The sequence below is a fragment of the Sphaerodactylus townsendi genome, linkage group LG17 (genome assembly GCF_021028975.2).
Source record: "Sphaerodactylus townsendi isolate TG3544 linkage group LG17, MPM_Stown_v2.3, whole genome shotgun sequence".
NCBI lineage: Eukaryota > Metazoa > Chordata > Lepidosauria > Squamata > Sphaerodactylidae > Sphaerodactylus > Sphaerodactylus townsendi.
Genome location: NC_059441.1, coordinates 19,908,105 through 19,933,640, shown reverse-complemented (window position 1 = coordinate 19,933,640; position 25,536 = coordinate 19,908,105). Strand labels below are relative to the sequence as shown.

At 44.0% G+C, this 25,536-nt stretch overlaps 1 protein-coding gene across 2 annotated transcripts in view; it reads left to right on the top strand.

Annotated features, from left to right (window-relative positions):
• Positions 1–7,157: 7,157 nt before the first annotated feature.
• The window catches only part of ARNT2 (aryl hydrocarbon receptor nuclear translocator 2), a 141,229-nt gene continuing 122,850 nt past the window's right edge, over positions 7,158–25,536 (top strand). For both annotated transcript variants that reach the window (XM_048481683.1, XM_048481684.1), the window contains exon 1: positions 7,158–7,342. In XM_048481683.1, the coding sequence (XP_048337640.1) occupies positions 7,312–7,342 (31 nt within the window). In that variant the 5' untranslated portion in view covers positions 7,158–7,311. The remainder of the gene's footprint in view (positions 7,343–25,536) is intronic.

Genomic DNA, 25,536 nt, shown 5'->3' with positions numbered 1-25,536 from the left:
AATTTAAGAAGGATATTGACAAGCTGGAAAGTGTCCAGAGGAGGGCAACCTAAAGGTAAAAGGTCTGGAATCCATGCCCTATGAGGAGAGACTTAGGGAGCTGAGATGTTTAGTCTAGAGAAGCGAGAGTTAAGGGGGGGGGGGCATGATAGCTATGTTTAAATATCTGAAGGGATGCCATGTCGAAGAGGGAGCAAGCTTGTTTTCTGCTGCCTCAGAGACTAAGACACGGAGTGATGGATTCAAGGTGCAGGAAAAGAGATTCCACCCAAACATTAGGAAGAACTTTCTGACTGTCAGGGCTGTTTGACAGGGAAATTCACTGCCCTGGAGAGTGGTGGAGTCTCCTTCTTTGGAGGTTTTTAAAGAGAGGCTGGTTAGCCATCTGTCAGGAGTGCTTTGATTGTGTGTTCCTGCATGACAGGGTGTTGAACTAGATGGCCCTTGGGGTCTCTTCCAACTCTATGATTCTATGATAATACTTGTGTGCCAGCAAGGTGTAACTGACTCATGGCAACCTCAGAAGCATGGGGTTTTCAAAGCTAGAGATGAGCAAAGGTTGTTTGCCATGGCCTTCATCTGAATAGCTCCCCTGTCTTCCTTGGGGGTCCTGCATTTAAGCAATAACTGTGGCCAACCCTGCTTAGTTCCAGCAAGGATACAATTGGGAGAAAAGCAGAACATAAAACATGCCGCATTCTTCCCAGTCCATAATCTCTACATGACGTTTCCTTTCCATTTCTGCCTCCTCTTCTCCTCCTAAATCTCTCGGTCCCTCTGTTGACTGAAAAGGCTCATATCTGTATATCGGAAAGCATAACAGGACACAAACTCATTTTCTTTCACAGTCTCCAGTTTAAAATATTCCATTTCCATAATCCACGAAAGATGAAAACCAGGCAATGTCTTCCTGTTGTCTGGGGAAACAGATCAGTAAATACTGTACTGGGTTATGTTATTGCCATATTGTCAGGTAGGGAATTACTTGCAGCGACATCTTTAAGATGATATAGGGTCAAGGGATTTTTTTAAAAAAGAGAATCTATATCACTGGGGCAAAGAGGCTCGGCCCAGGCAGATGTAGATCTTTGCTGAAGTCTGCAAAGATTTATCGCAGAATAAGGGATGTTTAAAAGAGGTGATACTCTTTTCACAGTAAAACATTGGAGATGCGGGATTTTCCAGACCTATTGGTAGCTGTTTCCCTGACCTGGATAGCCAAAGCTAGCCTGACTTCGTTAGTTCTGAAAAGTTCTCCTGCAGAAACTTCATAGTGATATGTTTGATTCTGAGTAGTTTATTTGTGCATATCCTATTTTCAAGGCAAATTATTGTTATTATTTTGTTTGCTATCACAACTGCCAGTTCTTGAATGTTGAAACGTTTGTAGAAACAGCTGGTTGTTGGCCTTTCGTTACAATTTGAGCCTTACCCAGAGGCCTAGGAAGTTGTAATGTGTCTTTGTGCGGATCCCAGCAGGGTTGCCTTCTGAATCTGACAGATGTTGCGGTTTTGTTGATTTGAAGATGTTTCAAGTGCTGCCCCAGTGTTTTTGGAATGGCACCCAGGGTGCCGATTACCACTGGGATGACCTCAGCTGGTTTGTATCATAGTTGCAGAATCGCGATTTTCAAAGCATGATATTTAGTGACCTTCTAATGTTCTTTTTCATTGACTCTGCTGTCCCCAGGTATTGCTATGTCGATGATGGTCACTTTCTTATCCTCGATCACTGTGCTTTCCAGTGTATTATATACCCACACTTTGTCCATTTGGATTTGAAAGTACCCACAAGATCTCAACCTTCTCATTTTCCATGACTTTGAGTGATGTTCCCTTAAGTTTTTAGCCCCAGTGTTGTAATTCTTGCATAAATTCCAATGGATTATTAATATTTATTTTTGTTTAATATCACAGCTGCAAGTTCTTTAGCTGAATGTTGGGCTTTCATTATAATTTGAGCGGAGGAGAAAGAGGAGGAGGAGGGTGATATCAATTTGTGTAAGAATTGCAAACTTCAACATTCAAGAATTCTGTCTCTTTAATCTGGAGATGCCGGGGATTGAACCTGGGAACTAGTGGGAAGGGTGCACAGAGGAAAGTGAAGTATCCCCCCTCAAGGTCTTTCCAAGTTCCCCACCACACTACCGGGGCAGAGTTTTCTTGGGGAGGGAGGGAAAGGACTGGCAGCTGAACACACAACCCACATGGCATACTCAAGCGGCATCCGGGGCTCGAGCACCCTTGTACCCCCTTTGCTGAACCACTGGGTGAGCCCTTTGGCCAGGGCTGCCAGTGAACTTGGCCCTCTCCTTTAAGATGAACAGAGTTGAGCACTGTAGTGTAGATGGCTCTGGCACTGAGCTACCAGGGCAGCCCTCTCCTGCGTTTCATCCGTCTGCTTGTTCTCCAAAGCTGAAAGTCCTCTTGTTCAATTCTCACTGGACCCCGCTCTACAACAAAGCCCAGAGAAAAGCCAAGAGCTGTCCCGGATATACGTCGTCTCATGCCAGTCTTCTGATGAATGGGAAATCAATGTTTGATCTCCTGTCCCAGAGAAGAACTTGCGACATAAATGAATTGTTTGAAGATGAAAATTGAACTTTGTGAGGCGTTTGATGTGCAGGGATTGTGTTTGCCCGTGCGCCAAACAGAACGGTGGGTCGCTGAGAAATTACTTGAGAAATGTTGGCTACAGAGCAGAGATCCAAGTACTCAGCCAAGGAACTGTTTCTGAATTGGCACTTGAGTTAAATTGATGGTACTTTGAGTTGCTAAGGAAACTAAACAGAAGTCGCTGTATGTATAAAGAGGCACATTAACCCAACCTTAGCTAGGAGCTGCATTCAAAAGGAAACTAAATTTACTTGTAGGGGTGCTGGAAAGGACCTTCAAGTTGCAACTGACTTATGGGGATCCCAAAGGGTTTTCAGTTAGAGAGACGGACAGAGGTAGTTTGCCAGTGCCTTCCTCTACATCACACCCCTAGTATTCCTTGGTGATCTCCCACTTGAGGACTAGTGAGGATTGACTCAGCTTAGGTTCCAAGATCTGACGAGCTCAAGCTAGCCTGGGCCAGCAGATCTGGATGAAATCACCGGTAGCTTTCCATAAATTATCTTCTCCTACCTGAAACGTTTAACTTTTTTGCCTTAAACTCTAAGAGACGCCCTGCTAGATCTTACGCCTGTGACAATTCTGTAGAAGATTCCCTGTATTCTTCATAGTCCCGTGTCTTGTGAGTGGGATCAGTATTCACAGGATGAATTGTAAATAAAAGTCAGAGGTGTATGGAAAGAACTTCCATTCAGTGTTTAGGGAACCAGAGAAGTTTCTCCTGATGTATCTGTTGGATTTACCACACGGACAGTTCAACCTTGTCCGCAGTCACTGAAAAATTAGCAAAATGAGTGGATGGAAATCAGAGGCAGATCAGCTTGCTCATCTGAGAAGATATTCTTCTCAGAGAGTGTCTGGCTACAGAGCTTACTTATCTGGGTTTCAGACATATTGGATTTTTCAAATCCAGCTGGACAGATCAGTTTCTGTTGCCAGAAGACTGTATAATAAGATCACCTGTAATTGAAGGTAAATCGAGTTACTGTCTGTGAAATAACTGAGTAAAACTTCTACCTTCAGAGCTCAAGATGTCAGGTTACTCGTTTTCTCATGGGAGTCTCTTCATGTGCTTACCGCCACGGAAATCTACCATCATCTAAAGATCAGACTGTACGACCAGGAATACCAATTTCTCCTGAGTGCTGCACAAAGCTCCTGTTCCCCTCTATACTTTGGGATCACACCCCCGAAATCTAGCCCTGCTGTATATTTAGAACAGCTTGTTAATTATAAGTGCAGATGGGTCATGACAAGAGCAAGGTGCAACTCATTCCCCTCTGTCTATCTTCAAGGTCATTTCCTTAACATCCCACAAAGTGAGCGTTGTTGTCGGTACTGTCCCAACGCTATGGACTCAATCCCTCATATCCTGCTTTACTGTTTGAGGTATAATGATATTAGAACCGATCTGGGAGCTTTACTACCTCTAGAATTTATGTTTCTCTCAGACAAACTAAAAATGTCTAAGCTATTGAACAGCCCTAATGTAGAAATTTCTGAAGCAGTTGCTACATTTATAATCCATGTTCTACATGATATATAACAATGATCCTGTTTTTGTACTTGGAATGTATGGTACTTCTGGTTTATTCCTCATAAAGGTTTTTGGATTGGATTGATACTCATTTTCACAATCTCATTCCATCTTTTTTAAAAATGTAAATTAAGTATATTTTTGCATATTTAATGGAGCTGCCTTGGTAAAATTCTGCATTTGCACAAGGCGAGGATATATTTTTTTTCCTGAGGAAGAACAAATGTCAGGTTGGTTAGTTAGTTACTTGATTACTCAGACAGATGCTTGTGAAAAATCTAGTACCCTCACAGCCTTGATTAATATTTAATTGTGTGAAAGAAGGCGCAGTTTTATTTATTCTTGATTGATGTCTGACTATTGTACATGCTTCCATGACAGGGCCCCAATCCATATTGCCCAAGAACCTGCAAATGCTATACTATCTTGTGTGGTGCTGGATAGTTTTTTTTTTCCCCAAAAGCACTTCTCCAGATAAGCAAAGGGACAATGTTTAAATGTTTATATTCGGGATGTACTGATGCAATCACATGATATGTCAGCAAACCAATTTCACATCACCTGAATAATCTGATCCTGATGTTCTAATTCTGGAAACAGTTTAGTTTTATCAGAACTTGGCTAAATAGGGCTTAAATGAGAGACCCATAAACTGTGAAGGCCAAAGAAATCCTGACCAGGATTCCTGTGAAGGCGGACAATCACCAAGTGAGAGAATTGGGAGCCAGCGTGGTGTAGTGGTTAAGAGCAGGTGGATTCTAATCTGGAGAACCAGGTTTGATTCCCCACTCCTCCACCTGAGTGGCAGAGGCTTATCTGGTGAACCAGATGTGTTTCCGCACTCCTGCATTCCTGCTGGGTGACCTTGGGCTAGTCACAGTTCTCTCGGAACTCTCTCAGCCTCACAAGGTGTCTGTTGTGGAGAGAGAAAGGGAAAGGAGCTGGTAAGCCACCTTGAGTCTTCTTACAGGAGAGGAAGGTGGGGTATAAATCCAAAACACTCTTCTCACATTTTAAGGTTCCATTTTTTAATCATTTTAATGGTAAAAAAGACAGAATGGCAGAATCATTCTTAACACATAAGCAATTATCAGATGGTGCAGGGCTATATTCTAAAATATTCTGAACCCAGCTCTTTTCCCCCCAAAACTCAAGATAGTCACAGGATTCTTTTTCTTTAAAAAAACACCCCATAAAATTATCCATTCTGTAAGCGAACACCACTTGAAAAGTAATTAAATCAGGCAAGGATCTAAAATGTAGCAGACTCGGGGGGTTTGCCAGCAAAACCTTGATTCATTACAGGTTTTTGGCTTTTTTATTTGGCCTGCCCCCAACCTCTGAAACATTAAATAAAATTATGTCACACAGATCCCTTTCAGATTTTTTTCAAAATAGAGAATTTAACGAATGTGTTAGATGGCTCAGGTTATAAAGAACGCTGTTTAACAGTGCAATCCTATGCAGAGTTACTCCTGTCTAAACCCACAGAAATGAATGATGATATGTCCTGTGGTCCAGGCTAGGTGGGAGTTTAGGGAGATATATATTCACCATCTATACTGTTGTACTGCGTTTTTAAATTTAATTTTAATCAGGTTAATTTATAGGTAAATGTAATTCCATTATGCTCGTAATCAGGCCTTGGTCAGGGTAGGGCAGGGTATCAAATTTAATAAAACAAAATAGAAAGGATACCCCACCTTTCTCCCCAATAAGAAGAAGCCTATTTTTGGTTCTGTCCGGTAGTCAGTCCTACCTGTGCATGTTGTCATTTATATTCTTACGTTGCCCTTCACCTTCCCAGCTCAGGGGGGCTCCTATCATATAAAATACAAGAAATATATTAAATACAGCCAAATGAAAAGATATTCAGCTAGCTACTGATACCCCAATGGAAGGAAATGATATGAATTTACCAGAACTTGCCAGATGCCACCTTGAATCTCCTTACAGGAGAGAAAGGGGGGATATAAATCCAAGCTCCTCCTCCTCTTCTTCTTCTTCTCCTCCTCCTCCTCCTCCTCCTCCTCCTCCTCCTCCTCCTCCTCTAAAAGGCACCCCACTAATCCGGCCTAAGGCTCGCCACCCCCCATCCCCCCCCAGCAGTGAAGGCTATTTTTTGGTTCTGTTCATTAGTCAGTTCTGCTTGCTAATGTTGTTGCTGACATTTGCATCTCCCATCATCCAAAAACAACAACTAATAGATTAAATACAGCCAAATGCAGCTGTATTTATTTATATTTATATCTGACATTTCCACCAAGCCAGTCTCCCAGGGGTCTTGAGGCGGCTTTCATATATGTACATATAGGAAAACAATAGAATAATATTGTCGAGGGCTTTCACGGCCAGAATCACTGGGGTGCTGTGTGGTTTCCGGGCTGTGTGGCCGTGTTCTAGCAGCATTTTCTCCTGATGCTTCACCTGCATCTGTGGCTGGCATCTTCAGAGGATCTGATAGTAGGAATGGAAAGCAAGTGGAGTATATATACTGTGAGGTCAAAAGGTGAGGCCATCTGAATAGAGTAGCCTGGTATGTGAGTCACAAAGAAGTCTGTAGCCTGGGAGTAACAATGACTGTAAACCGGCCGGGAGTAACACTTGCTTTCCATTCCTACTATCAGATCCTCTGAAGATGCCAGCCACAGATGCAGGCGAAACGTCAGGAGAGAATGCTGCCAGAACACGGCCACACAGCCCGGAAACCACACAGCACCCCAACAGAATAATATAAAAGCGATCGAGTTAGCGACTGATCCCCCGCTGTCCTCCTCCGGACTCTTGTTCGGAATCCCGGCCGCCCTCCTCCAAAAGGCGCCCTTCCCTACTCCCCTGCACAGCCACCCTTGCTGCGCTCTCCTCTCCAGCCATGCGCACTAGGGATGGATGGAGGGGGGGGGGGGTGTCCCCAAGGCGAAGCTGAGGGCAAAGTGTGGGCAGCGGCTTCAGGCGCCCAGCGCACATGTGCGGCCCCCTGGGCTGGGAAGGGGGGGGGGGAGCCGGAGCGCGCGCGCCCGAGCCGAGGCTGCGCGGACGGACATCTTGGCGGTGCGCGCGCGGGCGCGGGGAGCCTCCTGCCCGGGACGCTTCCCTTTGTGTGGCCGCGCGCGGGGATCCTCGCGCCGCTCTCGCTGCAGCCCGCCGGGGACGACGAGATGGCCACGCCGGCGGCGGCGAACCCTCCCGGTGAGTCGCGGTGCCCAGCGCCGTTGGGCGCGGTCGGCGCGCCCCTCTGGGCCACCCATCCCCGGCCTCTGCCTCTGGTGGGGGACGGGAGCCCAGAGCCCCACTGCACCGGGCACTGCTGCGGGGAAGAGGGGGGCCAGCCTCTTTCCAAAGGGGAGGGGCGCAGGAGGGCTGCCAGCCCCAGGTAGGACCCCTCCCCCCGGGAATGACAGCTCATCCCCAGGCAACAGGGATCAGCTCCCCTGGAGAACAGGGATGCTTGGGAGGGCGACCCCGCTGAGGTTTCATCTGCCCACTGGCTCCATCCCCAAATCTCCAGGAGCCTCCCAACCCGGGAGGTGGCAACCCAAAGGCGATGGGTTTGCAGTATGGGCAGAGCAGGCCCAAGTCCCCCCTGTGGAGCCTGGAAATCAAGTCTAGGGGTGCCAGGCGCCAGCTGGGATTTGGGGATCCATCTCTGGCTTATAGGGATCCGTTCCCCCTGGAGCAAATGGATGCTTTGGAGGGTGGGTTCTGTGGGGTTGTGCCCCACTGAGCTGTCACCCTTCCTTAAACCCTTCCCTCCCAGGGATGCCAGCCTCCAGGGGGGACCTGGGGATCCCCTGGAATGACAGCTGGTTTCCAGACAACAGGGATCAGTTCCCCAGAGGAAATGGGGGCTCTGGAAGGTGGACTGGATGGTGGACTTAGGCCTCTGCCTTTCCGAGGCTGCATCCCCAAATCTCGAGTTTCCCAGTTTGCCCCCGGCATTCTCTACCCCCCACCCCCCATCAGTGGCCAGGAGGGACATAGCAACGCTACATGTGAACTAGGCTGCTTGGGAGCATCAATGGGGTGTAGGTCTGGAGATAAATGACCACCATAAAGCTATTTGTGGCTCATGTTATAAAGATTTGGTTGAAATCCTCACGCAAATCTGGTCAAAGATGAGTTCATTGGTTTATCCTGAACCTCTGTTTATTATTATAGGAAGAGTAAACTGCTGTTAATTCTGATACTTTCAGCTGTAGAGTTTGTGTTTTAAAAACTTGGTTGTGTATTTCAGTCTTCTGATATGTTTGTGGATTTTATTTGATACTGTGTTTTGTATTGTTTGGTGTGGTTTTTACTGTTTTGCTGGGACTTTGAGCTAATGCAAAATAAAAACTTATGAACTTCAGAGGCCCCTTCCGCACGTGCAAGAATAATGCTTTTTCAATCCACTTTCAAGGCACTTTGCAGCTGGATTTTACTGTGTGGAATAGCAAAGTCCACTTACAAACACTTGTGAAAGTGCCTTGAAAGTGGGTTGAAATTGCATCATTCTGCATGTGTGAAAGTGCCCGGAGCTTAGCCTTGAAGGAGGCCAAGCCAGTCACCTGCCTAGAGGGAAATAGATTCATTGGGGGTCATCCTGCTTTCCTGACCCACTTAGTGTGGCCAGTTGACCACCATGAAGGAAAATAAATCTTGCTTTGATCTTGTGCCTTTAAGAAGAAGGTCAGTATATGGGCGTATGCATTCAGGTTGCTGGTGTGCCGAGACCAATCTGACCTATTCTGACTGGTAGTGCGGTCGAGGGTACTGAGTGTTTCATGTCACCTGCTATGTGATCCTTTTAACTGGGTTCAGTCTGAGGCCTTCTCATTGTTGAGCAGATGTTCCGTCACTCAGCCAGGGCCCTGCTCAAAGGTCATAGAATCATAGAGTTGGAAGAGACCCCAAGGGCCATCAAGTCCAACCCCCTGCAATGCAGGAACACACCATCAAAGCACTCCTGACAGATGGCCATCCAGCCTGTGTTGAAAAACCTCCAAAGAAGGAGACTCCACCACACTCTGAGGCAGCCTATTCCACTGTTGAACAGCCCTTACTGTCAGGAGGTTTTTCCTGATGCTTAGGTGGAATCTCTTTTCTTTCACCTTGAACCCGTGACTCCTGGTCCTAGTCTCTGGACCAGCAAAAAACAAGTTTGCTCCCTCACCAACATGACATCCCTTCAAATATCTAAACATGGCTATTATGTCACCCTTTAACCTTCTCTTCTCCAGATTGAACATATCCAGCTCCCTAAGTCTCCTCGTAGGACATAGATTCCAGATCTTTTGCCATTTTGGTTGCCCAAAGGTGACATTTTTGAACTTGTGGTGTCATGACCCTGCTTGCCAGCATCTGCCAGCTGAGTTGCTGCTAAAGGGGGAAGAGCAGCAGACAGTGAAAAAGTTTGCAACCCCGGAACTTTGCCCTTTTCCTGGTTGGAGTCCAGCGTAACGTGAAATGGAGTCATTTTGGACCAGATCTGCCCCTGCCCTTTTAAATATTTCAAAATTGGGAGACCAGGCATTTTGTTTTTTTTGGGCAGTGATATTATATATCAGTTCGTGCTCCATCAGCAGATCGTACTGATGGAAAAACAACATAAGTACTTACTACACCACTGAGTACTTATTACACCAACGTGGTGTAGTGGTTGAGCGCAGGTGGACACTAATCTGAAAAACTGGGTTTGATTCCCCACTTTTCCATTTGAGCTGTAGATTCTTATTTGGTAAACTAGATTTTGTTTCCCTGCTTCGACACATGAAGCCTGCTGGGTGACCTGGGCCCAGTCACAGTTCTCTCAGAACTCTCTCATCCCCACCCACCTCTCAAGGTCTCTGTTGTGGAGAGAGGAAGGGAAAGGAGTTTGTAAGCTGCCTCGAGTCTCCTTACAGGAGAGAAAGGCAGGGTATAAATCCAAACTCTGCTTCTTCTACTACTTTTATATTTGTCCGTCTCAGGATTGGGTTTGGGGTTTTGAGTCTAGAAATTTCTAAAGGCTACCTATCCTAGTGGATGGAAGGAAATCTCAGAGTTCCCTTGTTCAACATAACAGTTTTTAGGATTTGGAAGATTCACCTGATACTTAACCTGAATCCATTCTGGCCTAACTTGAACTTCTGTCAGTGGTGATAGCAAAAGAATTTCAATTATCTTTATCTGCTCTGTAATAACATTTGGGAACTGTTGGTGTGAGGGGTGTGGGCTGTTGTGGCTGAGCTTTGGGGTTCCTTGGCATGCCTGAGCCATGGAGGGAACGTCAGAACAACCTGATCTTAGGCCTCAGACCTTTGCCCTCAAATATGGCATTGTTACTCTTAACGTGTTGTTTTAATGTGTGTTTAATTACTATACATTGTCCTTGGGTTCCCTGGAATAAAGGTAGGTGTGCAAACATTTCAAATAAATAAATGCCGCTAATTCTTCCTACCCATAATTGCAGGGCATTGTGCTTGCTTTTAACTTTCTTTTTCTGAGTGACACACGCTCAATTCCTCCTGGGTTTCTTGTGCCAAACCACAACCTGCCTCCAATGCGGATGTGGTCGTTGTGAAATTATTCGTGGCTTCCTTTAATCATTATATTGATTCTTTCTTCAGAAAGTCTGAGGGCAGGGAGCCAGCCAAACAGGGTGCTTTCTAGCCTATGGTGAATGGTTCACCACCATAACTGTTGCATGTGCGGGTTGAATTCTCCATAGGCTCGATCTGTCGAATACTCGTTTATCTTTCCTTTCCTCCGAGGAGTTCAGAGCAGCGTACAAGGATGCTCCGTTCTGTGTTTTCTCTTCAAAACAATCCTGTGAAATAAATTAAGCTGGAAGAGGGAATAAATTAAATCAATTAAGCTGACCCAAGCCTACCTAGCCAAGCTTAGGACGCATTGCAGGTTTGAACCTGGGCATCCTAGTCCAGCGCTCTTAGCAGCATGACGAGTGGTTAGAGTATTGGATAAGGATCTTGGGGGCCCAGGGCAGACTCCCCACTCTTCCATGGAAGCTGACCCTGAGGACAGGCAGGCTCATCAGTCAAAACTGACCTCACAAGATAGTTCTTAGGATAAAATGGAACAGTGAACAATGTCATAAGCACTTTTTCAAGCCCTTTGGGGAGAAAAGAAGGGTACAAATATCTAAATTATCTGGCGCAAATTATCTGGTACAAATATCTAAAATATCTGGAGCAGCAGTGGCATAGGAGGTTAAGAGCTCGTGTATCTAATCTGGAGGAACCGGGTTTGATTCCCAGCTCTGCCGCCTGAGCTGTGGAGGCTTATCTGGGGAATTCAGATTAGCCTGTGCACTCCCACACATGCCAGCTGGGTGACCTTGGGCTAGTCACAGCTTCTGGAGCTCTCTCATCCCCACCTACCTCACAGGGTGTTTGTTGTGAGGGGGGAAGGGCAAGGAGATTGTCAGCCCCTTTGAGTCTCCTGCAGGAGAGAAAGGGGGGATATAAATCCAAACTCTTCTTCTTCTAAATTAACCAATACACTGCACTACCTCAAAACCACTGGGACTGATGCACTAAATTGCAGGGCCAGAGCAAGGGGGAACTGTGCCCGGGGCATGTGTACACCCTGCACCCCTGCCACACCCACGCCCCCCTCCGGACCGGCATGTGCCCGGCGCATCGTGCACCCCTTCCTTCTTGGTGCTATGCCACTGCTAAATTGTACTTGTAATTATTTTCAACTTCTGTTACTCGGTGTCGGCCCCAAAGCCTTAATCCCCTATTTGTTTCTCAATAGCATCTGTTGCCAGTCTTAATTTTAACTCTGATTTTAAATTTAATTTCAATTCTGATTTTTTAAGTTTTTAAGTTTTAAATAGATTTTAATTTAAAGGTATTTTATCTAGCCTGGATTGGATTTTAATCATTGTGGCTGTTTTAATTGTTTTATTCAATCGAATTTTTATATTCCTGTATGCTGCTCTGAGCCCTTGCGCGGAGGGCGGCATATAAATCAAAATAAATAAATAAAGGATGTTAATTTTATGAATGTATTTACTTCATTTATATCATGCATTTTTCCCCAATGGGGACCCAAAAAGGTTGATTATACTTCAGTCGTCCATTTTATCTGTGAGGTTGAGAGTGTTTGCTAGTGCACACAGAAAGCTTCTTTGAGAGAGGGGGAATTCGAACCTGGGTCTCGGATCCTAATCCAACACTGCGCCAGCATGCTCCAATGTTCTGCTGGCATTCTTCTGTGCTCAACAATATCCAATGGTGTATAGCAGATACGTTCCAAAACACAAAGATACATTCCGCTGATACACAATCCTCTATATAAAGCACACAGTGCACTTTACTCACAACATACAATTTAGACATACAATTAAATATACAAACATACCAGACTTGTGCCTAATTGCATTTTGTTATGGACAATTGAGTTGTTTTGGTTTCATGCTCCAAAAAGAGGAGGAAGCGAATATCGTTGGACTGTATAAACTGAAATGGCTAACACCCCCAATCTCCACTTTCTTAATGGTTTCTTGTATGCATACTTAATTGGATGTCTAAATGAGGGGTGGCCAACCTATGGTGCTCTAGATGTTCATGGACTACAATTCCCATCAGCCTCTTCCAGAGGGGCTGATGGTAATTGTAGTCCATGAACATCTTGAACACCATAGGTTGGCCACCCCTGGAAATGGTAAGTTATGAGTAAGAGTTGTATGTTTGTAATAACGAGTAGGAATGTAATAAGTAATTGTTATGTGTTAGAATTCGGCAACAGTAGTAGTCCGTTTGGTATAGTGATAAGTGGATATTTAGGAATCACACCGGCACAATAAACGCACTGTGCACTTTATATTGAGGCTTGTGTATTAGCGGGATGTATCTTTGTGTTTTGATTCTTCTGAGCTCAGCAAGGAACAGTTTGTCTTGATCAGAGTTTGACTTCCTCACAGTCTGAAAGGAACATTGCACAGACCACTGGCCTGGAGATCCCTTTTTAATTGGAAAGTTTAAAAATCTTAAATGAAAATCAGTACGTGACCGTGGATTATGAAGCAAATGTTCTTTGGCTTCTTGTCCTGAAATGTGGTGTGCGCTTTAAAGGTGAAACTCATTTGACCTACATAAAGGCTGAGTGAGTGTGGGAAAGAAAGTCAAACAACCTGTTTTTGTGTTCCCTTCTCAGAAAAGTGGGCCGACTTTCAAAGTTATTTCTTTCTGAACCGAGTCTGAGACCAAATTAGCATGCACAGGAAAACAAGATGGTAGATCCCTAAGGAGCCAGTGTGGTGTAGTGGTTAAGAGCAGGTGGATTCTAATCTGGAGAACCGGGTTTGATTCCCCACTCCTCCATCTGAGTGGCAGAGGCTTTTCTGGTGAACCAGATGTGTTTTGGCACTCCTACGTTCCTGCTGGGTGACCTAGGGCAGTTCTCTCTTTACTCTCTCAGCCCTCCCAACCCCTACCTTACAAGGTGTCTGTTGTGGGGAAAGACTTGGGGAAAGGAGCTTGTAAGCCACCTTGAGTCTCCTTACAGGAGAGAAAGTGGGATATAAATTCAAACTCCTCCTCCTCTTCCTCTTCTTCCTCTTCCTCTTCTTCCTCTTCCTCTTCCTCTTCCTCTTCCTCTTCTTCTTCTTCTTCTTCTTCTTCTTCTTCTTCTTCTTCTTCTTCTTCTTCTTCTTCTTCTTCTTCTTCTTCTTCTTCTTCTTCTTCTTCTTCTTCTTCTTCTTCTTCAGTCCATAGATCCTGGAGAGTCACATTTACAATTCCCAAAAAACCACACATATTTTATTTATTTTGCCTCATTTATACATTGCCTTTCTCCCCAACGGTGACTTGGAGCAGCTTACATTGCTCTCCTCTCCTCCATTTTATCCTCACACCAACCCTATGAGGTAGGATAGGCTGAGAGTGTATATCTGGCCCAAGGTCATCCAGAAAGCTCCCGTGACGGGGTACAGATGACTACTGTCTGGCCCTAAACTAATTTCTCTCTTTTTTATTAAGTTTGTTTGTCCAGCTCTCCGAATGCAACCAGTGTTATAACTCAAGATTTTTTTGTTAAACAGCTGATCCCTGGAAATCGAATTGGTGATCGGTTGGTTGGGAGGAATCCATTTGGTCTGGTAATGGTGTGATTTTTTAAGCTTCAGCTTAAAGACAGATGTCTTGTCTTGTGACTGTAGGGCCGCTTCGTCCAGGATCTGAGTCCGTTTTGTTTGGTGAACTCCAAAAATCAATTTAACAGTATCCTTGGGAGAAAATGGGGCACTGTAATTATATCAGCTATAATGGGACTGCCTGCTGAAGAAAAGACTCTTCAGTTTTTTTGCAAAATAATCTTGTTGGCGAGGTCCTAATAGCGATGCATGAGAGGAGACTTGTAGCAAGAATTTTTTCTTCCTATAAAGTTTATCACTTCTGCTGCTCTTAGTCCATAATCTAGTGTGCGTGAGAGAGAAAGAGTAAGAGAGCATTACTTCATTCTTCTTCTTCTTCTTCTTCTTCTTCTTCTTCTTCTTCTTCTTCTTCTTCATTCATGCATTACTTCATTACTTCAAGTCATCCAGTGATATAGCTTTTAATTTTAAATCTGTCAACTCAACCATAACTTGTGATAAAGGGCAGTTATTTCTCCTGGCACTCCTGATTTTCAAGGTTTTTTTTTTAAAGGGGGATTCTGGGGTTCTAGAATTTTCTTGGATTTCCCGGCACAAGCATATGCAAATTTTTAAAACTCTCTGTTGTAAATTCTGCTTAAATCTTGGGTAAATGGGAGGACATCAAAGATTACTAGGGGTGCTATGCAAAGGAAGGCAGTGTCAAATAGTTTCTGTTAGTCTCTTGCTTTGAAAAACTTAATGGGTCACCATAAGTCAGCCGTGACTTGATGGCACTTAGGCTCCTTCTGCACATGCAGAATAATGCACTTTCAATCCACTTTCACAATTGTTTGCAAGTAGATTTTGCTATTCTGCACAGCTGCAAAGTGCATTGAAAGTGGATTGAAAGTCCCCTGCAATGCAGATACACACAATCAAAGTACTCCTGACAGATGGCCATCCAGCCTGTCTTTAAAAACCTCGAAAGAAGGAGACTCCACTGAGGTGAAGAGGAGGCCACCTCCGCACCAATATTTGTACCTTAAATCTGATAGACATAGCATGGTCGTGCAAACTAGGCATTAAAAACCACTGTGGTTTATTGTGCTGTTCATACGCAGTTGAAACTAGGCAGTTTCTCTGAGAAGAAAACCCAGTATGTTTATGCCTGTATAACAACAAGGCATTCCCTCCTTCTGCTAGAAAATCTTCCCAATCAGAGAAAAGACATAGGCGAGAGGCTTGCTGGTTGCACAAAAATCCAGATGGAACTTCCCAACATGGTTTTCTCGAGTTTTTCTCGGAACAGGATGTCTTTCTAATAATCAGCGCTCTTCTTACATTTCAGTTCCTGGCACAAGCAGAAAGGGGGAAACGGAAATGGTTTGGTCCGCAGCAGGAAGATGGGGAACGCTTTGAAAGCCAGGAGGGGTATTGCGGGCCACATTTGTTTCCTTGACTCCTTCTGCCATCTTGCCATTTTATGTTTCCTTGCCATGTTACCTTGCTTGTTCTGTGTCCCCTTTTATTTCCTTTTGGCTTTTCAAAATGTTTAAATGTTTTGCTAAAATCTCTCTCTTAATTCTACCATCTTGGGGTTTCCTTTTCATCCGCCTTGTCCTCTTTCTCCCATTCAGGTCTTTCTTATGGCTACAACACAGAGCAGAATCTCTCTCTTTAGAAACTGTACTGCTAAACTAGGCTGTGTCTCTGCGTCTTGGTTACCATTGTTTTATTATGAATGAACGCTGGCCAAGGTACCACTGCTCCTCAGGGAGGGGGGCTTCCACAGTGCTGGCATCCCAGTTCTACTCTGTGGGGAGAATTGGCCAGCAAGTCCCTCTTCCCTTGGGAGAAAGAGAAGGGTGGTTCTGGTGGGTTTTCCTGGCTGTGTGGCCGTGGGCTGGTGGTTCCTAACGTTTCGGCTGCATCTGTGGCTGGCATCTTCAGAGTTGTATCACAGAGGGAAGTCTGCTACACACTGTAGTCTGTCCCTCTGTGATATACCTCTGAAGATGACAGCCACAGATGCAGCCAAAACGTTAGGAACAAGATCCACCAGACCACAGCCACACAGCCCGGAAAACCCACCAGAACCAGTTCAATCCGGCATGAAAGCCTTCGACAATACAAAGAGAAGGTTGTTTCTAAATTCACCACCAATCTATTAACACTTTGATGGGACCTGCATTTTTGCTCCATGTTTCCTGGATACATGTGCATGTTTCAAACTATTTTTTTCTTCATATTTCAACACCTATGGACACACAGTTTACGGTTGCTCATACTGTTTCCACGTGCCCTCTGTTTTTCTTTTTAATTCTATTCTAATTTACTGTTATTTTCTCTTTGGCCCCTTCCACACGTGCAGAATAATGCACTTTCAGTCCACTTTCACAATTGTTTGCAAGTGTATTGTGCTATTCCGCACAGTAAAATCCAACTGCAAAGTGCTGAAAGAGGATTGAAAGTGCATTATTCTGCATGTGCGGAAGGGGGCCTCTTTCCCCTTGGTTTCTCCTTGGTTTGGGCACTCTGTATATCTCAAAGGAAATGCTTTGTCATTGTCTGTGTAAATTTAGCAAAATGTCTGTTGTGGGAAGGGAAGGGAGCTTGTAAGCCCCTTTGAGACTCCTTATGGTTGAGAAGAACAAGATATGAATCCAAACCCTTCTTCTACCCTTGTTGTACTGGAGGTGTTTGCCTTGCTGTCATTTAGACACCAAGCCAATAAAATTCTTTGTACCTAGACTTGTAATGGCAGTCAGCATGGTTAGAGGGCACTTCTGTACATGCAGAATAATGCACTTTCAATGCACTTTCAATGCACTTTGCACGTTTCAATGCACTGGTTTTTACTGTGCGAAATAGCAAAATCCACTTGCAAACATTTGTGAAAGTGTGTTGAAAGTGGATTGAAATTGCATTGTTCATGTGCGAAAGTGCCCTCTAACAGCCATGCTGACTGTTGTTACAAGTCTGGTATAGGGAGATCCAGGTTCGAATCTCTACGCTGCTCGCTGGCCGAGCTTGGGTTAGTCACACACGCTCATCCTAACCTACCTCACAGGGTAGGTATGAGGATAAGCTGGAGGAGAGCATAAGCAGGGTCCCTGTTGGGGGAGAAAGGTGGGGTATAAATGTAAAAAAAAAATTAAAAAATTAATTGGTGGTTCCATTTATCTTAGCAGCGTTTATTGCTTCTTGTAGCTTGAGGATTGTGATTGCTGTTATACTACACTCATTTGTGATTTAGATTGCTGTTATACTACACTCATTTTTTAATGGCAGGTTTTATGGTTTGGTTTTATAGCTGCTTAGGACTGATGAATTTTTGTACCATTTTTTATTTTGTGAACTGCCTCGAGTAAGTTACTGGAGGGATGGCATATAGGGTGACACTGATAAAATGCAATTCTTCTTGCCTTTTCTCCTTAGTCTCTTCGCTGTTCTGTTTCTTTGCTCCCCAAAGGAAATACTCAGTAACACGTAGATTGAAGTTGCTACCTGCTAACCCTCCCTCTCAGAGTGTTTATTTTTATGATTTCCGCCACACGGGATTAGTAAAGTATGCTTTTTATTCAGGACAAAGATCAAGTTCTTACAGTATGTGTGCTGAGGGAGAGACATCGAAATTAATTATGATTTTTGTCCAGGGACAGAATGCAAGGTTCCACAGAATATCCGAAGCAACTAACAAAATTGGTAGGCCAATGACTCTTTCCCGTTCAGTCTCTTTGCTCAAATCAACCAAGAGTGGAAGGGTTTAATTAAAAGCTCGAGTCGCAGCCAAGCCGCAGTGCTTACTTAAGAATGTTGTTCCTCCGTAGTGCTTGCAATTGCAGGCAGTTTAAGAACTGAATCTTTCATTATGTGTCCTAATTAAATATCCTACCAGAGTTTTTAATTTTGCTGAAGACAAACCTCTAGGTTTGAATTCTGAGTTATCATTTGGGTACCTCTCGACCCAGACGGATCCACGCCTCCTTGAAAATAAGCCCCACTGGGTGGCATGGAGCTTACTCCCAAGTAAGCATGCATAGGACTGCAATCTTAGGCAACTCAGGACAGTGCAGAAATCAGAGCTTTGTAGGATGCTGGCTTCGAATTTAATTAATTATTTGGACTTTTATACCGCCCCATCCCCGAGGGGCTCCAGGCGGTGTACAACATAAAATACAGTTATAAATAAAGTTGCTAAAACCTTTAAAACAGCAATAAGAATAATAAGAGGCGTCCAACAAACCCCGTTTTTTTAAAAATCCTCCCCAAGAGGGAGGGACGGCGAGTCCCATTAGATGGAAAAGGCTCAGATGTAAAGAGCCAATGGGCGGGGGGGCACCTTCAGCGGCTGGTCCCTCCAAAGCCCCGGCGGAACAACTTCGTCTTTAGGACCTCATTCATAACAAAACTATTAATGGTTGGGTTTTTAATCAGCTGCTTGTTGGTTTTTAAAGTGCTTGTGGTGTGGTTTTAAGCAGAGCTGCACCCTTCCAATGACACTCACCTAAAACCTCGGTTAGAAAGACAGACTACAAATGAATAAATTATTATTATTATTATTATTATTATTATTATTATTATTATTATTATTATTATTATTATTATTATTATTATTATTATTATTATTAATTTATTTATTGGGTTTATAGACTGCCCTCCCCCGAAGGGCTCAGGGCGGTGTACAGTATATAGATAGAGCACAATCAAATTAAAATACAATAAATATGAATTAAGATGGCTCTAATAAAAATAAACCCTATCCATTAAAATGCAGCTTATAAAATTAATATTAATGTTAACTTAAGATGGCGCCTGCTGTCAGTTCCCTCTAAAAACATGCATCAGAAGAGAAGGGCGGTAGGGGCCACATGATGTTATAACAGCAAGAAAAGGGAGGGAGGGAGGGGCCCCTATCAACGGCTGGTCTCCCCAAAGGCCCGGTGGAACAGTTCGGTCTTGCAGGCCCTGCGGAATTCAACAAGGAATTCAAAATATAGATAAAAGATAAATGACAGTGAGGTTGAACTGAACAAGACTTTGCATTGTCGGGATGGTGAAATTTCGGTCATGCTGGGTCATGCTGGTGAATTGCCATTTACTGTGTGGGAGTTTATTATTTTTGTGCCTTGATTCTGGGAGGCTCCGGGATTTTGGGAGATCCATGCCACAGGTCTGTGGTCCCCTAAACCTGGAAGAGTCAGAATGATGTCAGCTGGAATTTTCTTCAGCTTCCTTTGACCTTTTATATCAGGCCCATACTACCCCGCCAGGTCCCTCCGCTCCTCAGAGGAGAACCTGCTCAGGATCCCCGTCCCAAGAGAAATCTGGCTGGCCTCTACAAGGGCCAGGGCGTTTACAGCCCTGGCCCCTACTTGGTGGAACAGGCTCCCTAAGGAGACCAAGGCCCCTGCGGGACTTACAAAGTTTCCGCAGGGCCTGCAAGACGGACATGTTCCACCAGGCATTTGGCCAGCCAGACTGAGGAGTACAACGCCCCTATTCCAACTAGGCCTCCTGTGGGCACAGGGTCGGGATGAGGGGAGCGGCAGGCCGCCATCTGTTTGTTTCTGAGTTTTAAGGAATTTTAATATTCAGTATATATAGTATTTTATTACCTAGATAGATATGATTTAATTTTAATGTTATGAATTCAACTACGGTTAAATGTATTTTAATTGTTGTTCACTGAGCCGCCCTGGGGAGGGCAGTCAATCAATCAATAATCAATCAATAATCAATCAATCAATACAACACCAACACCAACACCAACACCAACACCACCACCACCACCAACAGTAATAATAATAATAATAATAATAATAATAATAATAATAATAATAATAATAATAATAATAATAATAATAATAATAATAATAATAATAATAATAATAATAAAAGGCAGCCCTGCTGGGATCCGCCCAAATACTTCACTGATACATTACAACTTCCTAGGCCTCTGGGTGAGGCTCGAATTGTAATGAAGGCCAACAACCAGCTAAAGATCTGGCAGCTGTGAAATCTACAACAACAACAACAACAACAACAACAACAATAAATATCGATCCCTAGTTTTATTGGTTCATGTTTGCAATAGTTGATACAGAAAGACGCAAGCTCATTTTTTCTGTCCTCCAATCTGGAGTTGAGCTTGTCCAGATTCATGCGGCAGAGATAGTCTGATGTGTGACTTGCATGGAGAGCAATTTAAATGGGTCAGCTGTTTAAGTGCATTGCAGAGAGTGGAGGCTGGGCAAGGAATCCTTTGCTTAGTTTGTCTTCTTATTGAGGATTCCACTTTCAAAGGTTCGATTCAGCTTGTTTACCTTGATGAAGAGGGCTTTAGGCAGAGATGAAATGCCAGTTTATTATTCCAAGTCAGGCAAACAGGCTTGGCTTGCTGACCCAGCAGGGCTGAAGGCAGCGAGAGCGCTAAAATATTCATTAGCGTCACTTGAAATACCTATAAGAATTCCGTATACAAGGCCCAAATGTGCTTTCTCTGGATATGTTGGGAACTGCTTGCTAAATTGATATTTGTTGTGACAAATTTGCTGAGTGGGAAGGAGAGAGATACTGGTGAATGTACATCGAAGCCAAGTAGCAAATAAATGCACAATAAAGTGAAATGTTTGCCGGAGTCAGGTGATGGTGCACCGTTACTGCAAAGACCCATTCTGGAAGATACTAGTTTCTACTAATCCCCATGGCTACCATGTCCCATGTTGAGGATTTTTCTGTTGGCACCCTACTGACTTCAGATCAGATTTATTTATTCATAGTCCATACACTCGATACAATTGGAAGAAACAGATAACAGATAAACAAGTAATATTATAATTGCACGGAATTTAAACAGCGTAAAACAGTACTATTATCATATGATACAAAATTATAACTCCGTTATCTTAGCCCTGCTGACTTAATTGATCTTTTCCCGCAGTAGCTCTGGATTCTCTCAAGCACCTTTGGCTTTTCCAACTTCTCCAGTCCCTCTTGCTTGCTGTTTTAAAATGGTGGATTTCCATTGCTGAGCTCTTTGGAACTCTCTCAGCCCCACCTGCCTCACAAGGTGTCTGTTGTGGGGAGAGGAAGGGAAAGGAGCTTCTAAGCCTCTTAGAATAGAATAGAATAGAATAGAATAGAATAGAATAGAATAGAATAGAATAGAATAGAATCTTTATTGGCCAAGTGTGATTGGACACACAAGGAATTTGTCTCCGGTGCATATGCTCTCAGTGTACATAAAAGAAAAATACATTTGTCAAGAATCATAAGGTACAGCACTTAATGATTGTCATATAGGTCTAGTAAGCAATCAGGAAACAATCAATAGTAATGAAAGCATAAAATGTAAAATCTTAAAATAAGATAAAATGTCAGCACAGGCTATAGTCATACAGTCATAAGTGGGAGGAGATGGGTAATAGGAATGATGAAAAAAGTATAAGGAGTCTTTGAGACTCCTTATAGGAAAGAAAGGTGGGGTGGCAATCCAAGCTCCTCTTCCTCCTCCTCCTCCTCCTCCTCCTCCTCCTCCTCCTCCTCCTCCTCCTCCTCCTCCTCCTCCTTCTTTTCCTCCTTCTCCTCCTCCTCCTCCTCCTTCTCCTCCTCCTCCTCCTCCTCCTCCTCCTCCTCCTCCTCCTTCTCCTCCTCCTCCTCTTCCTCCTTCTTTTCCTCCTTCTCCCCCTCCTCCTCCTTCTTCTCCTCCTGCTTCTCCTCCTCCTCCTCCTTCTGCTTCTGCTTCTCCTCCCCCTCCCCCTCCTCCTTTCTCCTCCTTTCTCCTCCTTTCTCCTCCTCCTCCTCCTCCTCCTTCTTTTCTTCTTCTTCTTCTTCTTCTTCTCTTCTTCTTCTTCTTCTTCTTCTTCTATTCTTCTTCTTCTTCTTCATTTGATCAATTTTCTTTAAATTTTCTTTTCCTCTCTCCCTACCTCTCTGCTCTCCCTTCCAGCATCATTTTCATGCACACACATTGCTCTAGTTACGTGCTAGAGACGTGGAGCTTCCGTTCCTTGCTCTGAGGCTTGTCTTCTTTGTACCTAGCGACCCTAAAGCCTTCTCTGAAGAATGACAGGGTTAACTTTTTGCTCTAACACAATGTCTTTTAAAGGCAAAAATATGGATGGTTGCAAAGACTGTCCTTGGTAAATGAGGACTTTTGGGTAGTTCTCTTGAGTGAAAGAAGGTTGTCTGGGGCATGTGGCAATTGACCTTCACTGGTCCTAGTAAACCTTGCCAGCAAATTACTGTGAGCATACATGCAATCTGTGTGGTATGTATGCTGGATGCTTCTTTATATGTGTTTTCATATGCTTTATAAATATGTGTTGTATTTAGTGCATGTTCAGCCAAATGCAGAATCCGAATCCATTTATCCAAGTACTGCTTTCACTTGTAAAGTGAATGGGTTTGGGCTGTTTTGTACAAATAGATTACACCTGGACATTCAGGCTCTGGCCCCTTCCACACATGCAGAATAATGCACTTTCAGTCCACTTTCACAACTGTTTGCGAGTGGATTTTGCTATTCTGCACAGTAAAATCCAGCTGCAAAGTACACTGAAAATGGATTGAAAGTGCATTATTCTGCATGTGTGGAAGGGGCCATAGATTCCAAAGCCTTTGCCTGCCACAGACTTCCTTCCTTTCCAGGTGATTCTTTTTCTAATTTGCCCTATAATATAATTTTTCAAGTGGGCTGTTAACCAGAAGAACAGTTCTTCTCTTGATTGTTAAATAGGTGGAATACTGGCTTATTTTTTGGGCACTGAACCCTGTTTTCAAAACTGAAATGTTGCAAATGCTTCCCTCCTGCAAGGCACCTGTGCAGGGCCCAGGTGACAGCAAGAAAGCACATGTGCCCATCCGTTTTTTCCCATGGCAGCAAGTGGAAGACTGCGCCAGGGATAGCTGCAACTATCTGCTTTCTTAGCATGCATGTGTGGGCCACACAGTTCAGACATGAGCATGAAGTGGAAATGATTATATTGGCTCTAATTTTTTTTAAGTTTAGTGCTGTGTAATCCCCCTTGAATCTCAGTGAGAAAGGCAGTCTACAAATACCATGAATGAATGAATAAAAACTAGCTTTCTCATTCACAAATACCAGCAGGTTCAGAGGTTTAAAAAATGTAAAGAGCCTGTAATGAACTAGTAAAGTCCAGGCAAAAGTAACCATTCTCAGTTCTTTATTGTGCTGGCAATCATAGTTGAATACAGGCGATGCGAGTTCTGAGAGACTTAGAACTTTGATAATAGCTTTAACACAGTGGCAAGCCTCCTTCCCGCCACAAGAAATTAAACAATGAATAGTTTCACACAGGCAAGCAGAGATAACGTGGAACCAAAAATCCCCAACTCAGGCAGACAGCCAGGGCTGACAGGTGGGAAAGACTCAAGGACAGTGCACACACTAACAGCATCCTGACAGAGCCCAACCATGACTGGCATCTCGAAGACAGCATGAATCTTGGTTGATGTTCTGACTGGGCATGCGTACATGAGAGCCATTGTGGTTTAGTATATAAGAGACAGCATGGTGTAGGTGGATTCTAATCTGGAGAACTGGGTTTGATTCCCCACTCCTCCACCTGAGTGGCTGAGGCTTATCTGGTGAACCAGATGTGTTTCCACACTCCTACATTCCTGCTGGGTGACCTTGGGCTAGTCACAGTTCTTTGAAACTCTCTCAGCCCCACCTACTTCTGTTGTGGGGAGAGGAAGGGAAAGGAGCTTGTGAGTCTCCTTGAGTCTTCTTACAGGAGAGAAAGGTGGGATATAAATCCAAACTCTTCTTCAAATCCCCACTCTGTCATGTAGCTCCCTCAGTGACTGACTGTCATTCTCTTCCTGTCCGGCCTTCCTCACACAGTTGTTATGAAGATATAAGGGAGGAGTGGATAGCTGTGTGCCTCTCTGAGCTCCTTGGGAAAGGGTGGAATAAAAATGGAACAGAATGCAAGAGATGCCAGTTTTTCATCTGGACAGCCATGAAAAGTTAGAATCCCTGAACAGAGCCCTAAGGGAACGATAAAGGGTGCCCTCGTGTCAGAAGGGCCGCTGTTTTTATGGGGAATTTTGAACTCTAGTCCATCTCTCTTGCAGATTAAAAGCCACTTTCCTCCCAACCCCCCCTCTGCCAGATCCGAAGTGGTTAACATAGAAAATGCTGGTAATTTCCTGTTGCCAATGATCAGTATGCGCGGCATTTGCCGCCCGCTGAATCATGGTCCACAGTGAAGGTAAACAGGTCTCTGATGGCAGGTTCGGAGTGGAATACCAATGCAGCGGTGTTTCTTCCCAGAGATTCCTTCCCATTTCTTAGGCGTGGATAAAAATTCCTTTGAAGGACGACTGCATCGCAGGACGTGAAAAGTGTCTTTGGGGGACCGTCTTCTCAAAAAGGTGGGAGGGAAGAGATCCGTTGAGGTCCACTTATTGGTGTTGCTGTGTTGTTTTGTTTCCAATGGCCTTGTGATAATTAATTAATCCTTTTTGGGGCAGAGGGAATTTGCTGTATATTGGCCTGAATGTGTTTCTTTTGTAGAAGAACAAGGCATGCACCTAAATATTACTGTTATTTCAAAAGAATGGTGTTTATGTTCCTATTGTGAGATTTATAATTAACTTGCAAATGGGACATGGTTGTGTTAACCTTTTTTTAACAGTAGATATTTTGTGAAGTGCTGATTTTAATGAGGATCTTGTTTCTTAAGTTCCATACAGTATTCCCTTCCCCCACATCCTTTAAATCTGTCCATAAAATTCTTTCCTTATCTGCCTTGGTTTCATATGGCTAAGAGCAAGGTGCCCATATCTTTCTCAGCTCAAAACCCATTATTTAAAAAACCTGTCATTTAAAAAATGCTATTTTGTATTGTGGGTTTATGTTGAGGCTTTCCCCCCCTATAAATGTAAATATTTGGAGGGAATTGGTAGAAACTGAAGATTAGTGGCGGAGGAAAGTTTAATCCTTATGCTTGTCTTGTGAATTGGGTTGCTGAGCATACTTGGGATTAATGTACCATTGGATTCAGTGGGAGTTATTCCAAAGTAAACATGTTTAAAGCCAGGGTGATGCCCAAGGGCAGCTTTTAAAACAGCCATTTACCCAATCACCTGTGGTACATAAGAACCAGCATGATGTCATGGTTGAGAGCAGGTGGACTCTAATTTGGAGAATCAGGTTTGATTCCCCACCCTCCACGTCAGTGGTAGACTCTTACCTAGTGAACTGGATTTGTTTTCCCACTCCTACAGATGAAGCCTGAAGGGTGACCTTGGGCTAGTTTTCTCTGAATTCTCTCAGCCCCACCTGCCTCAC